Consider the following 13,800-nt stretch of genomic DNA (forward strand, 5'->3'; position numbering starts at 1 on the left):
TTTTTTTTGGGGGCCAGGTTCCCGCCCCTCGCACACGCAGCCCCGTGGGCGGGCGGTGGGTGTTGCGCGCCCAAGGCAGCGCTGCACGAACCTCCGAGCGCATCCACCGGGAGGAGGAGGAGGAGGAGGAGGAGGAGGAAGGGAAAAGGGAAAAGCGGGGGGAGGGTGGCGGCGGAGGGAGGGAGCAATTGAATTTCAAACACAAACAACCGCATGGGGCTCGGGCCCTCCGCCGCCGCGCCGCGCCGCCGCTGACCCCGGGGCCGCCGCCGCCCCCCGCCCGGGCTCCGCGCCGGGGGGGGCAGAGCAGCCGCTGCCTCCCCGCCTTCCCCTACTCCCAACCCGCTCCCCATCTCCGGGATTAGGAGGGTTTTTTTCTTTTTTTTTTTTTTTGCTAATCCCTGCCTCTCGCCGGGTTTTGCTCTCCCAAACTTCATCCCCAGCCCCCTCCTTCCCTCCCCCTTCCCTCAGCCTGCCTGCCCTCCCGGTCCCGGGAGGAGCCGCCAGCCAAGATGTCCCGGTCCAACCGGCAGAAGGAATACAAATGCGGGGACCTGGTCTTCGCCAAGATGAAGGGTTACCCGCACTGGCCTGCCCGGGTAAGGAGCCGGGGAAGGGGGAGGGGGAGAGATGGGACCCACCGGAGCCCCCCACGGGGCTCCCCACGCTGCTCCCCGTTGCATAACGCGGGCGGCCGCGGTGCCCCCGGGGCGTGGGGGGAGCGCGCCGGGGTCAGGCTCCCCCCTCCCTGTGACGGCGTCGGGAGGTGGGGTGGGGGTCCACATTGGGGTCAGGCTTCACCTCCCCCAGCCCCCGCTTCCACCGGGGGATCCAACTTTACCGGCACCTTATGTAAGGCCGGGCCCGGCCGGCTCGGGGGTTGCTCGGTACCGAGGCTTTGGGGAGGCGCTTTCGGGTCATTCCGTTGGGTTTGGAGGGATTTAATGTGTTGGAAACAACGTCCCGGGCTCCCCCGGGTCCCTTTTGTGCTGTTTATTCATTTCCCTCCCGGGGGAGGGGGTGGGGGGGTCACGGGTGGGGACCGCGTGGCTTCTGCCACCGCGTGGGAGCGGGGACACCCCCCCCGCCACCCCGGGCCGGTCGGTGACCGGGGCGGAATCGTGCACAGGGACACGAGGCTGGGCCAGCCCGGGGAGACCCCCTCGGGGTGACCCTCGGTACCGGGAGGTCTCTTTTCCACGTGGGGGCCGCACCACGACCCCTTTCCCGCTCCGTTGCGAGACCCCGGGGAGGGGACGGGTCGCTCCCGTTCTGCTTCGCCGCTGATTTGGGGCAGACCGGGGTTGGGGGCGGGGGGGGGTTCAGCCGAATACCCCCTCCCAGGCCTGGCCTGGCCTGGCCGGTCCCAGACCGTGTTGCCCCCGGCTCTGCGTGGCCTTACCTCTCGCCACGGGTGCCAGAGAAGGTGCCAGCGCTCGCCGGGAGTTTGGCTTTGGAAAATCGATATAATTACTGAGGACTTAGGACGGGGAAGGGGGGTGGGGGCGTCGAGGACCCACCATGTGCCGGCCCCGCCACTGTCCCCCCGGCTCCCACCGGCGCCACGGCCGTGGGCACTGTACAGATGTGGGGGTCCCTGAGCCTCTCGTGGGGATGGGGGGGGTGTCAATGCCATGAGCCCAGCACTGCCCCCCCGGGATGAAATGAAGCCCCTCGCCCGGGGCCATCGGGGGGCTGAGTCCCTCGGCCGGGGGCCGTGGGGAGCTCTGGCTACACAACACGGCGCTGGTTTATTTTTAAGCGGTTGATGATGCAGTTTAAAATTTCCTTGGAGTGTTTCCCCCCACCCCCTCGCCTCGCCTCCCCTCCCGGCCTTGCTGCAAAGGGCGCTGGGGCCGCCTGGAAACCCCAAATTGAGCGGAAAAGGGGAGGAATGCCGCGGTGGGCTTTAAAAGGCCGAGGATCCCCCCCTTGTCCCCCCCATCCCCTCCTCCTTCCCCTCCTGGGTTTGAATAACTTTTGTTTGGTTTGTCGGGTTCTGGCGGGGAGGCCGGGAGGGGGTTGGGAGCCGCTCGGATTTGGCACTGGCCTCCCAACGCGCATTTGAAAGCGGCTTTGCGAGGAGGAGCCAGAGGGATCCCTGGGAGCCCGGCGCCTGCTTCCACCGCCGCCTGCTTTTCCACCACCGCCTGCCTTTCCACCACAGCTCCTCTCCCCGTGGGGAGAGCGATGCTCCCCTGGGCCCCCAGAACAGCCCCGCTGCCTCATCACCCTCCTCCACCCATCCCATCCCATCCCGGCAGGGTTTGGCCCCGGCACCTAAAAAGCCCCTCAGACGGGTTGCCCCCACCGGGGGTGACGCCGGGTCGGGGCTGAGCTCCCGGGGACCGAATGTGATGTGCTGCTCGGGTTTCACGCCCCACTCTGCTCCTGGAGCGTGGTTTCCCTGCCCACCACCGTGGCAGGGGCTGCTCAGGCGGGCAGGGAACAGGTTTTCCCCCTCCTGGGCAGCCCTCGCTGAGCCTGGGGGAGGGTGCTGGTTGAACCGGGGGGGGGGGGAATTGGGGTGCACAGCCCTCCCCGCGGTGACTAATCGGCCCCGGGTGAAGCAGGCAGGGTTTGCCCGTGACTAATCAGGTGCTGTGATGAAACGTTACCCGGCCACGCGTGGCGTTGGCTGGGATATTTGTTTCCAGCCAGGTGTGGCTGGAGCAGAGAGATAGGGCCGGGGAAGAAATGGAGGGGGGGAGCCGGTGGCACTGCAAGGAGGGGGGTTATTCCCCCAGCCCATTCCCTGGGGACGGTCTCCCAACACCAGCAACTCAGCCCCTGCCTCCAGTGGAAATCTCTCCCTGAGAGGGGTAGCATTAAACAGAGGGGAAACTGAGGCACAAGAGCAGGGAGATGAGTCACCAGCGCCTGGAAGAGGGTCCCTGCCTCCCTCTTCCCCTCATGCCGTCTCCACAGGTTGCTTGATGCAGGACCCTCGCTTCCACCTGCCCTTTGATGCTTCCCAGTGGCTGGATCTGCAGCCCTTCCTCCACCCAGCCCTTTGGGACAGTGTGGGAGCACAGCAAGGGGCAGAGCACCAGCCCAGGGGTTGGCACCACACCGGGGGTCCCAGCACCGCTGGCATTGCCCTCCCTAAGCATCTCCTGCTACCATGGCTTGGTGTGTGGTGGGGTCAGGATCCTGCCAGCAGGACCCTTGGGAGCAGACTCCGGGTAGTTTGCTGCCCAGTGCCCAGTGATGGCCCCAGGGCTGAGGAGAGCCCTGGGAAGGGTGTTGTGGGTGCAGCTGTGGCACTTGGGGATGCCACAGGCCCCCAGCCTGGTGCGTGCTCCCCCACCTCACCACGTGCTTCATCAGCCATGTGTGACCCACATGAGTTAATTCCATTAATTCCCCTTCCTGACAGCCAGCTCCTCGCTCCAGCCTTGTCCTCCTGTGGGGAAACTGAGGCAGGGAGGGGCCTGCTCCCAGTGCAGGGTGGCTGCATCCAGCCGTGCTCCATGGACCAGTTGCAAAGGTGAAGTGCAGAGGTTGGGGGCAGAGTCCAGGCGTGCCTGTCCCTCCCCTGCCACGCTCCAGAGCTTCCCCTCCCAGGGGGAACTGTCCCAGCCTCTTGTTTTTGCTGCCCCCCCACCCCCCCCGAGCCCCTGGGACACAGAACCTCGCACCAGGCCTGGCTGTGACACCAGTGCTGTTCGCAGGAGCTGGCGGGGGGACAGCGATGGGCACCGTGGACTTTACCCCGGCCCTGTCACCCCCCACTGCCACCATCCAGCGAGTGACAAACAGACATCTGTGCTGCCTCGAGCCCTGGGCCCCCTCACATGGCATTTGGGGCAGCCTGGAGGGGGGCTCCAGAGGGGTGAGAGGTTTCCAAACAGCCAAGGCCCCTCATGACGATGTGCTTTGGGCACCGTGAGTCCTCGCGGGGTTTTTGGGCGGGTTCGTGCCTGCCTGTGCTATCGGTGTCCCCACCAGGGTGTCACTCGCCTCCCCCGTGTCCCTGCGCCCCAGTCCCCGCCTGCTCTCACAGATAGAGCCACCCTGTCCCCTTGGGGTGCAGGAGGGGCTGATAAGAGGCTGATGTTGGTGGGCACAGCCTGTGTGTGGGATCCCAGCGGCTGGGGGTGATCCCAACTTTCCCCTGTCCTGCGCCCTTAGCCAAGGACAGATCCTGGCCTGGGGATGGGCAGCAGTGGGCTCAGGGACACAGTGCCATGTGCCAGCTGTCCCTGTCCCCACTGTGTGCCACCTCTCCTTGGGGAGGAAGGTTTGGAAACTCACTGGGGAAAGGCACAGCCGGGGGGTCTCCAGCAGGGTCACTGCGAGGGGCTCCATTGCTTTGGGGCTGGCAGGGCCTTTGGCACATTGTCCCAGGGGTGACCTGCAGGAAGGAGGCCTCTGGGCAGCAGCATCCCCGGTGGGGCTGGGCTGGGCTGGGCTGGCAGCCGCCCCTCTGAGTCACATCTCCTCCTCCCTCCTCCTCCTCTGCCGACAGCGCTGTCGGTGCCACGCGGGGACAGAGCTGCTGCTCCCGGCTGCCACTGTGGGCCAGGGTTTGGGGCCAGGGCCAGCCTGATGTTTGCACCTCCAGGGACCATCCCTGCTCCTGGAATGTGCCTGTGGGGAGCAGGGGGCATTGGGACATTGGGGCAGGACGGTGGTGGTAGCCCTGGGGTACTGGGTGGAGGCACATCACCCATCCCAAAACATGCCCTGGGTCCAAGGGGATGGGTGCAGAATGGCCTGGGTGCCTGTTTGGGCAGTGGGGATGGCACAAAGGCGCAGCCCACCCTGGAATGGGATGTCACTCCAACCATCCACCACGGCCCGGTGCCCACATGGAGCCCTTTGCCAGTGTCTCATCCTGCCCGGCTGCCCCTGGGGCTGTGCCAGCATTGCCCCTTGGCAAAGGGGCACGTGTTGGTTCCATTCCCGGGTCTGGGAACGAAACCAGGAGAAAACCTCAGCCCTCCATTGCATTTGGGACGGGTTGGTGACACGCTGGGAGGAAAGAGGGGAAAAAACCCCCAGTGACAGGAGTGCTGTCGCCGGCACCCTGGCCCTGCTGGCTGGGGAAACTGAGGCTCAGCGAACCGGATGGGTCGTGGTGCCTTGGGAAAGGTTGTGCCATGAGTCAGCAGAGCTCTGGGAATGGGACCCAGCACCCCTGGGCGCCCGCACTGGCACCTTCCGGCCTGGTGATGTGCCCTGAGACCCCCACCCGCATCCTCCTTCGGCTCCTTCCACCTCCCTTTGAGGCTTTCTCGGGGAATTTATGGCTGCTGGCTGCAGGGGGGGTTATTTTTAGACGCTATAAAAAGCAGCCGGAGTTGCTTTCGCTCCCTTCCCGCTTGGCGCCTCGGGATTATTCACGCTCGGTGGAGCAGCACCTGCCCATGGGGTTGGCACCGGCTGCTCACTGACCCCACAGCCCTTGCCGGGCTGTCCCCTTGTCTGGTGACCCGGTTTTGGCTGGGGGGGTCCCAATAGCAGGATGGTGTCCCCTGGGGAACCCTGATCTCTGTGCCCCAGGGTGGAGGTGACGCCTCTGGCTCTGCTGGCACTGCCGGCATTGCCTGAATTTGCTGAGTGTGTCTGAGCTGGTCTAGACAAGGGCTTACAGGGGACTGGGAGAAGGGCACCCCTGTGACCCTACTCTAGTGGGCACAGCCACTTGTTCTGTTGGCCACTGTCACCAATTCGTGGGTGAATTCCCAAGGAATCGCGTCCTCCTCCCTCCCCAGGCTGTGCCTGTCGGTGGGACACCAGGGCGGGGGGATGTCCTGGTGTCTGGGGAGTGTCTGCCCTCCCTTCTCACCCCATCCTCTTTGTCACAGATTGATGAGATGCCAGAAGCTGCAGTGAAATCCTCCTCCAATAAGTACCAAGTCTTCTTCTTCGGGACCCACGAAACGTGAGTGGGAGCCGGGGCCAAGGGGGTTGCTGATGGGGTGGGTGACGCTGGGGGCTTGGGAGAGACCCCCCTCCCCTCCTCCTCACCGCCTTTACCCCCCGGCACAGGGCATTCCTGGGGCCCAAAGACCTTTTCCCCTACGAGGAGTGCAAGGAGAAGTTCGGGAAACCCAACAAGCGGAAAGGGTTCAGCGAAGGTTTGTGGGAGATCGAGAACAACCCCACGGTCAAAGCCTCCGGCTACCAGGTGGGTCACGAGCTGGAGGGTCCCAGCGCCTCCTTTTTCCCCCCCACACCCCTTTCCTGTGTCCCCTCTGTGAGCCCCCTGTGTCCCCCCCAGCCCACCCAGAAGAAGAGCTGCCCCGAGGCGGCCGAGCGGGAGCCGGATGGGGACGGGGAGAAGAAGGGCAACGCCGAGGGCAGCAGCGACGAGGAGGGGAAGCTGGTGATTGACGAGCAGTCCAAGGACAAGAACGAGAAAGGCGGGATCAAGAGAAAAGCGGAAGATGCTTTGGAGGTAGCTGGGGGAGTGGGACACATTGGGGACAACGGGGACCTGGATGAGGGGGGCCGGGCTGAGCCGAGCTCTCCCCCCTGCCCAGGACTCCCCCAAACGCCCCAAGGATGCAGAGGGGCAGGAAGGGGAGAAGAAGGTGGACAACGAAGAGGCCCCCAAGGAGGAGCCCAAAGCCAACCCAGGCGAAGGGGAGAAGAACAGCGACGCCACCGACGCGCCCGACGCCAACGAAGCCAAGCAGGAGGGCAAGGAGGAGGTCAGAGACCACAAGGAGAGGTGAGGGCGGTGTGGTGATCCCTGTGCCCCGCAGCCGGGCTCCTCCTGCCTGCCCTGGGCCTGGGGTGACATCCCTGGCACTGTGGGGTGTGACAGTGTTCTGTTCTTGGCCCCCACAGCCTGTAGCAGCGTCCCCAGAGAGCTGATCCTACCCCGCTGGCTCCCGGGTGCTGCCCCCGCCGCGTCGCCCTCGCCGGGCTTGTCGCGTCCGGAGCTCCTGGACGGCAGAAACTGACCCCGAAAATGAAATTTCAAAAGGAAAAAAAAATTAAAAAAAAAAAACAAAAACAAAACACGTAAAAAAAAAAATGAGAGAGAGAGAAAGAGAGAGAGGAATGCAGAGCAGCCCGGTACTGACCCCGAGCACCCGCCCTGCCGTGGGTGCAACGCTTTGTATTAGTGATTCCTCGGGGCTGAGCAGTTGATTTGAAATAAAAGCGATTCTTGCCTTTTTAAAGCGCTTGCCCAACCCCTTGGTTGGTTTTTGGGGAGCCCTTTGGGCTGCTCAGAGGGGCTCTGGCAGCTCCGTGTTGTGGGGCTGGAGTGTGTGGCTTGGGAGTGGGAGAGGGAAAGAGCCAGGGGGAGGTTTCAAGAGGGGAGATGTTTAATAAAATAGAAACCATGGAATATCCTGAGTTGGAAGGTGACCCATCAGGATCATCGAACTCCTGGCCCTGCAGAGGACACCCCAAAATCTCCCCAGTCCCAAAATCCCAATGTATAAGCGCTCCTTGACCTTTAGAATAATGGAATCCTGGAATATGCTGAGATGGAAGGGACCCACTGGGATCATCCAGTCCAGCCCCTGTCCCTGCAAAGGACACACCAAAGTCTCCCCAGTCCCAAAATCCCAACATCCAAGCACTCCTTAGTCTCTAAAATAATGGAATAATGGAACATCCTGAGTTGGAAGGGACCCATTGGGATCATGGAGTCCAACCCCTGGCCCTGCACAGGACACCAAAAATCCCACCATATGCCTGGGAGTGTTGTCCAAACATTCCTTGGGCTCTGGCAGGCTCAGAGGGCCATGACCCTGTCCCACATACACAGCCCTGTGGGGAGAGGCCAGACCGGGAGGGAGAAGATTTGGCCGTGCCCGGCTCCCCACGGAGGGGACAGCGGGGACCCCTTGGTGTCCCCAAGGACCAGCCCCGTGGGGACGGGCAGGGCAGCAGCAGAAAATGGAGCCGTGGCCGGGCGCCAGCCCCAGGCGGGACTACAGCTCCCGGCAGCCGCTGCTCGGCGGGTCGGGACCCCGCGGGAGCCGCAGCGGGATTTGGGGAGGGGGTCGCAGGGAGCGGGGACACGGAGGGGGACACCGCGAGAGTTGAGGGGGGGGAAAACAGGACTACAGCTCCCGGCGTGCAGCGCGGCAGGACCACAACTCCCGGCATGCACCGCGCGCCTTCCCGCCGGGCTCCGCAGCGCCCCCTGGCGGGCCGGCGCGGGCCGCCCTGCGCCAGGCCACGCCCACAACACACGGCCCCGCCCCCTCCAGGCCCCGCCCCCCCGGCGCGCGGGACACGCAGGTGAGCGGGGAGGGGGTCCGGGACTATTTTGGGGGGGTCTGTGGGGCTCTTTTGGGGTGTGTGGGTGGCTCTGTAGGGTCTTGGGTCCCTCTGTGGGCAGGGGGGCTCTGCCGGACGCCTGGGTGCCGTTTCCGGGGGTGGGCGGCTCTGCGGGCACGCGCTGGGGGTGGGGGGCTCTGCGGGAGCCCCGGGGGTCCCTTTGGGGGTGAAGAAGGGGGGGTCTTCTGGAGCCTGGCTCCCCTTTGGGAGCGGGGGAGTGCTCCGCGGGAGTTTGGGTACCCTCTGGGGGTTGGAGGCTCTGCGGAATTCCTGGATCATCTTTGGGGGTGGGGAGGGGTCTGTGGGATCCCTGGGTGCCATTTCTAGGGGTGAGGGGGGACCTACGGGCCCCTTTTGGGGATGAGAGGGAACGCTGCGGGATCCCTGGGTCTCTTTGGGGGTCTTCTGGGTCCTGGCTCCCCTTTGGGGGTCACAGGGCACCCCCCCGACCCGCAGCAGCATGCGGCTCTCGGCCCTGCTGAACGCGGCGCGGTCGCGGCTGCCCCTGGGGTACCGCCACGGGACGTGGCCCCCCGGCAGCGCGGCCGACCGGCTCCGCAACCCCCCCGGGCGGCGCCGCCGCAAGATCTTCGTGGAGCCCATCGCCGACGACGACTGGAAGGTGTTCTGGGGTGACACGGTGAGCCTCTTCCTCCCCGCTATGGTCCCCCTTCAGGCTGCTGGCCGGGCTGGGGGTCCCACCTGTGCACCCCTTTTTCCCCCCATCCACAGGTGCAGGTGCTGAGCGGGAAGGACGCGGGGAAGCAGGGCATGGTCACCCAGGTCGTGCGCCCCCGGAACTGGGTCGTGGTGGAAGGGCTGAACACGGTGAGGCTGGGGGGGTTATGTGGGGGGGAATATGGAGGCTGGGAGTGGTCACGGGCTGTCGGTGACCCCAAACCCCCTCGCAGCACTACCGCTACATCAACCGCACGGCCAAGTACTCCGGCACCTACATCGCCAGCGAGGCGCCGCTGCTGCTCAGCCAGATCAGCCTGGTGGACCCCGAGGACAGGTAACAGCCCTGGAGGGGCTGAGGGGACCCTGCTGAGGAGCCCCCCATGCCACGCTGCCCCCTCCCACCGCCCGTGTGCCCGCAGGAAGCCCACGGAGGTGGAGTGGCGGTACACGGACGAGGGCGAGCGCGTCCGCGTGTCCCTGCGCAGCGGCCGCATCCTGCCCGTGCCGCCACAGCCGCGCCGCGACGGCATCGTGCCCGAGAACTGGATCGGTGAGCGGGGCAGCAGCGGGGCTGGGGGAGATGTGGGGAAGGCAGGGGGGGCAGGGGGGGCTCAGATCGCTGTCCCCTCGCCCGCGCAGATGGCCCCAAGGACACGTCGGTGGAGGACGCGCTGGCCAAGACGTACAAGCCGTCCCTGAAGACCTTCGAGGAGGAGATCATGGACGCCATGGGGATTGTGGAGACGCGGAGGGCCAAGAAATCCTACTGGTATTAACTGGGGGGGGACTTCCCCCTGAGTCGGGCTCTGCAATAAACACACCCCTTGATTTTCCACGTTTGCTGCATGTGGCGCTTTCGGCGCAGCCCCGACTCGCTCACACCCAACCCTGGGCAGGAAAAAATCCTGGGTTTATTGTGGTCTGTGCCCGGGGCTGGGGGGCCTCTCAGCTCCCTGGCTCCTCGTCCTCGCTGCTGTTTCCATCCTCGCTGTCCTCGGCCAGCCCGGCCAGCACTGCGGCCAGCGGGGTCCGTGCAGCCACGAGCACCAAGTTCCGTGGAGAGAAGCGGGGGTTGAACAGGGGCACGAGGGCACAGTGGAAACCTGGGGGAGAGGAGAGGAGAGGGAGGGTCAGAGAGGAGGTTGGGAGAAGGTCAGTGAGGAGAGAGAGGGTTGGGAAAGGAGAGGGAAAGGGTCCAGAGAGAGGAAAGCGGGGTTGGGAGAGGGGGAAGACAGGAGAGGGAAGGTTGGGGGAGAAAGAGAGGAGAAAGAGGGTTGGGAGAGGAGAGAGAGGGCCAGAAGAGGAAAGAAGGGCCAGGAGAGAAGAGAAGGAGAGTCAGGGAGAGGAGAAGGAGGTGGGGGAGGGAGGAGAGGGAAGGTCAGAAGTTTGGGAGAGAGGATCAGAGCAAGGAGAAGGAGAGTCAGCAAGGAAAGAGAGGGTTGGAAGAGACGGAAAGTTGGGAGAGAGGATTGGAGTGAGGAGAGGGAGGGAAGGTCAAGAGAGAAGAGTGAGGATTGGGAGAGAGAGGGTCAGGAGGGAGGAGGAAGAGGAATGGGAGAGGAGAGAGAGGGCCAGAAGAAGAAAGAAGGGCGAGGAGAGAAGAGAAGGAGAGTCAGGGAGAAGAGAAGGAGTGGGGAGAGAGAGGAAAGAGAGGAGAGGGAGGGTCAGAAGTTTGGGGGAGAGGACAAGAGCGAGGAGAGGGTCAGTGAGGAAAGAGAGGGTTGGAAGAGACGGAGAGTTGGGAGAGAGGATTGGAGTGAGGAGAGGGAGGGAAGGTCAGGAGAGAAGAGTGAGGATTGGGAGAGGAAGGGTCAGGAGGGAGGAGGAAGAAGGATGGGAGAGAGGAGAGGGAGGGCCTGGAGAAAAGGCGATTGGGAGAAAGGGTCAGGAGAGTGGAGAGGAAGGGTTGGGAAGAAGAGAAGGAGAGTTGGAAGAGAGAAAAGAGGAGAGGGAGGGTTGAAGAGAGGAAGGGGAGGGAAGAGAAGGTTGAAGGAGGGGAGAGGGGAGGGGGAGGCCCCCTGCCCGTGCCCACCTTGCTCCCGCAGGTACAGCAGGCGGTCGAGCAGCATGAGGGTCTCCACGACGGGCGCCAGGAGCTGCCCCAGGGTGTAGAACGCGACCACCTTGTGCTGCTGCTCCAGCATGGCCCCCACGGCCCCCCAGTCCAGCGGGACCCCCGCTGGGTCCAGCCCTGCCAAGGGCAGCCCCAGGCGGGCGTATCTAGGGGGAGACAGTCACTTGGGGGGCTGGCAGGGTCCCAGGAAGGGGTCCTCCCTCCCCCAAAATCACTGGGGGCCAGGAGGGGATGAAAAAGAGGGTCCCCCTCCACAAATTCACAGGAGTCAGGAAGGGTCTCAAAAGGGGGTTCCCCCCCCCTCCACAAACTCAGGAGGAGGGTCCCAGAAGGGGGTCCCCTCTCCCCAGACTCACTGGGGCCCAGGAGGGTCCCAGAAAGGAGTTCCCCCCTCCCCAAACACACGAGGGTCCCAGAAGGGGGTCCCTCCCTCCCCAAACTCACTAGGGGCCAAGAAAGGTCCTAGAGAGGGAATCCCCCTTCCCCAAACTCATGAGAAAGGTCCTGGAGAGGGGTCCCACTCTCCCCAAAGTCACTGGGGGCCAGGAAGGGTCCAAGAAAGGGCATTCACCCTCCCCAACCTCACAAGGGAGGGTCCCAGAATGGGATCCTCTCTCTCCCCAAAACCAGAGGGGCCCAGAAGGGGGTTCCCCACTCCCCAAACTCACTCCTGGAAGCCGAGGGCGTGCGCCCTCCTGCCCGGCTGCAGGCCCAGGTGCCTCTTGGCGGGGTCGGCGGCGCGGATGACGCCCTCGAGGGCGGCGCGGTAGCCGTGGGCGAGCAGGCGGGTGCCGCCATCACCGTCACCGCGCAGCCGCCCCTCGTACTCCTCCCGCGCGTGGCACGCGGCCTCCCGCGCCCGGTACGACAGCTGGTGGCCCGGCAGCGCCGCCACCGCGGCGCTCAGCGGGTACCCTGGCGCGGGGCAGCCGGGGGGCAGCGGGGTGGTCGACACCTTCATGTAGCAGCAGCCCACGGAGGCCACGGCGGCCACGGCGGGGCTGCGGGCGAAGTGGCGCAGCAGCGCCGGGCTGAGGTCGCCACAGGCGTGCAGCCCCGTCACCAGCACCGGCCCCCCGTCCTCCGAGCCCCCCGGGTCCCCCAGCGGGTTCCGGGCAGCAGGGCCAGGCCCGGGTGGGTCGGGGGGCAGCAGGAACTCCCCCCAGGGAGCGGCGGGGTCGAGGCGCCCGGGGACGTGGCGGGGGGCGCGGGGGTGAGGGGGCTCAGGGGGCGGTTTGGGCGGCGCCGTGGGTGCCCCCCCTGCCTGGAGGCCCCCGTTTTCCGCAGCTCCCGCAGCAGGTCCTGGTCGAAGCGCTCGGCCAGCCCGGCCAGGCGGGTGTCGCTCTCCACGGCCGTGACCGACAGGCCGAGACCGAAGGACAGGAAGCGGGAGAGGTGGCCCTGGGAGGGGGGACACGTGCTCAGGCGGGGTCTGAGCCCCTCCCTGTGTCCCCCCCGCCGTGTGCTCCTGCTCTCACCTGCCCAGCTCCGACGTCCACCACGCGCTGGCAGCCGGTGCTCTGGCTCAGCCGCCGCAGCAGCTGCGGGGACAGGGGAGTGTTGTGGGGCTGGGGGCGAGATGGAGGCTCGCAGAGGAGGCAGTTGGGGGGCACCCACCTTGCCCAGGCGTTGGATCTCGTGCTGCTTTTTGGGCTTGACGTGGCGGCGCAGCAGCGGGTGCAGGCGGGGGCTCTGGCAGGGAGGGCGCGGGGACCCTGCTGGGCGGCCCCGGGGGAAGGAGAGGGCCCGGGTGGCAGCGGCGAAGGCCAGCAGGGACAGGGGCCAGGCGGCCCCGGGGCCACCACGGCCCCCCAGGAGCCCGGCCAGCTGCTGGGGGGTGGCGCTGGCCAGGGCGGGCTGCCAGGCCGGGGGCAGGTGTGCCCACAGCCCCTCGGTGAAGAAATCCTGCGGGAGGGGGGGTCAGTGCGGGGGGCACGGATGGGGGAACACAGCCAGGGGGTTGCAGGGGGGATGTGGGGACACTCACGATGATGAAGGCATCGATCAGAGGCCGGTAGAGGGTCAGGAGGCGGATGATGTCAGCGGCTCGACGCTGCTCCGGTGACTGCTCCGGCCGCTCCCGGTGCTCCAGCGGCTGCTCCGGGTGATCCAGCTGCTGCTCCCGCTGATGCTCTGGGTCTGGAAGCTGCTCCAGGTGCTCCTGCTGCTGCCTTGGGTTCTCCAGCGGCTGCTCCAGGCGGTCCAGGTGCTGCAGGATGAGAGCGGGAGCAGCCGCCATGGCAGCACCTGGGGGTGGCAGCGGGAGGGGGTGTCAGCCCCGGAGCTCTGATGTCACCCTTGGGGCTCTGACGTCACCCTGGGACGTGTCCCCTGGCGCTCTGACATCACTGCGGGGCGTGTCCCTATGGAGCTCTGACGTCACCCCAGGTCTCACCCCACCTCCACCGGCCGTGCCCATCGACGTCCAGAGGCCGCGTGACGTCACCGGAGCGTGACGTCACGCGAGGACGCAATAACCCCCTCCCGCCTCCTGACGTCGCGCGGCTGTGACACCCCCCTCCCCGAAGCCATGACGTCACCCAGCGGCGCCGCTCGTCCCCTCGAGCACCTGCGACTTCCCCCGGGCCGGCCGGGACAGCGGGCAGGCCGCGACAGCCCTGCCCCGGGACAACGCCGGTGACCTGTGACGTCGGCTTTCAACGTCACGGTGACGTAACGCGGACGCGGGTGACGTCACGGAGCAGCCGCTGCTACTGCCGCGCGCGCGAGCCGAGCTCTCGGAGGCGGCGCACGCCGATGACGTCACTGCCGGTACCGGGAGGGCCACGTGC

The 13,800-nt window shown here is 66.0% G+C and overlaps 3 protein-coding genes across 4 annotated transcripts; 2 read left to right on the forward strand and 1 right to left on the reverse strand.

The window, feature by feature from the left end:
• Window positions 1-401: 401 nt before the first annotated feature.
• On the forward strand, window positions 402-7,139 carry HDGF (heparin binding growth factor). Its single transcript, XM_050327863.1, has 6 exons — window positions 402-599; window positions 5,814-5,890; window positions 5,998-6,136; window positions 6,230-6,406; window positions 6,492-6,682; window positions 6,802-7,139. Exons 1-6 carry the CDS (start codon window positions 513-515, stop codon window positions 6,806-6,808), a joined length of 678 nt encoding a protein of 225 aa, XP_050183820.1. The 5' UTR covers window positions 402-512; the 3' UTR covers window positions 6,809-7,139.
• Window positions 7,140-8,194: 1,055 nt separating this feature from the next.
• On the forward strand, window positions 8,195-9,769 carry MRPL24 (mitochondrial ribosomal protein L24). Of its 2 annotated transcripts, none has more exons than XM_050327872.1 (6): window positions 8,195-8,214; window positions 8,713-8,893; window positions 8,986-9,081; window positions 9,165-9,268; window positions 9,354-9,484; window positions 9,574-9,769. In XM_050327872.1, the coding sequence occupies exons 2-6, from the start codon at window positions 8,714-8,716 to the stop codon at window positions 9,708-9,710; spliced, it is 648 nt and encodes a 215-aa protein (XP_050183829.1). In that variant the 5' UTR covers window positions 8,195-8,214; window position 8,713; the 3' UTR covers window positions 9,711-9,769. The 2 variants fall into 2 exon arrangements, with proteins under 2 accessions (XP_050183829.1, XP_050183828.1); XM_050327871.1 differs by having other exon boundaries at window positions 8,198-8,214; window positions 8,710-8,893.
• A 54-nt stretch (window positions 9,770-9,823) lies between these two features.
• Window positions 9,824-13,762, reverse strand: METTL25B (methyltransferase like 25B). The gene is given in 8 exon segments (XM_050327845.1): window positions 9,824-10,037; window positions 10,967-11,154; window positions 11,677-12,223; window positions 12,226-12,409; window positions 12,487-12,549; window positions 12,626-12,913; window positions 12,996-13,255; window positions 13,578-13,762. Coding segments are annotated over 7 exon segments (1,680 nt in total). The 5' UTR covers window positions 13,248-13,255; window positions 13,578-13,762; the 3' UTR covers window positions 9,824-9,879.
• Window positions 13,763-13,800: the final 38 nt, after the last annotated feature.

The sequence above is a fragment of the Myiozetetes cayanensis genome, unplaced genomic scaffold (genome assembly GCF_022539395.1).
Source record: "Myiozetetes cayanensis isolate MyiCay16 unplaced genomic scaffold, myiCay2020 scf35, whole genome shotgun sequence".
NCBI classification, from domain to species: Eukaryota; Metazoa; Chordata; class Aves; order Passeriformes; family Tyrannidae; genus Myiozetetes; species Myiozetetes cayanensis.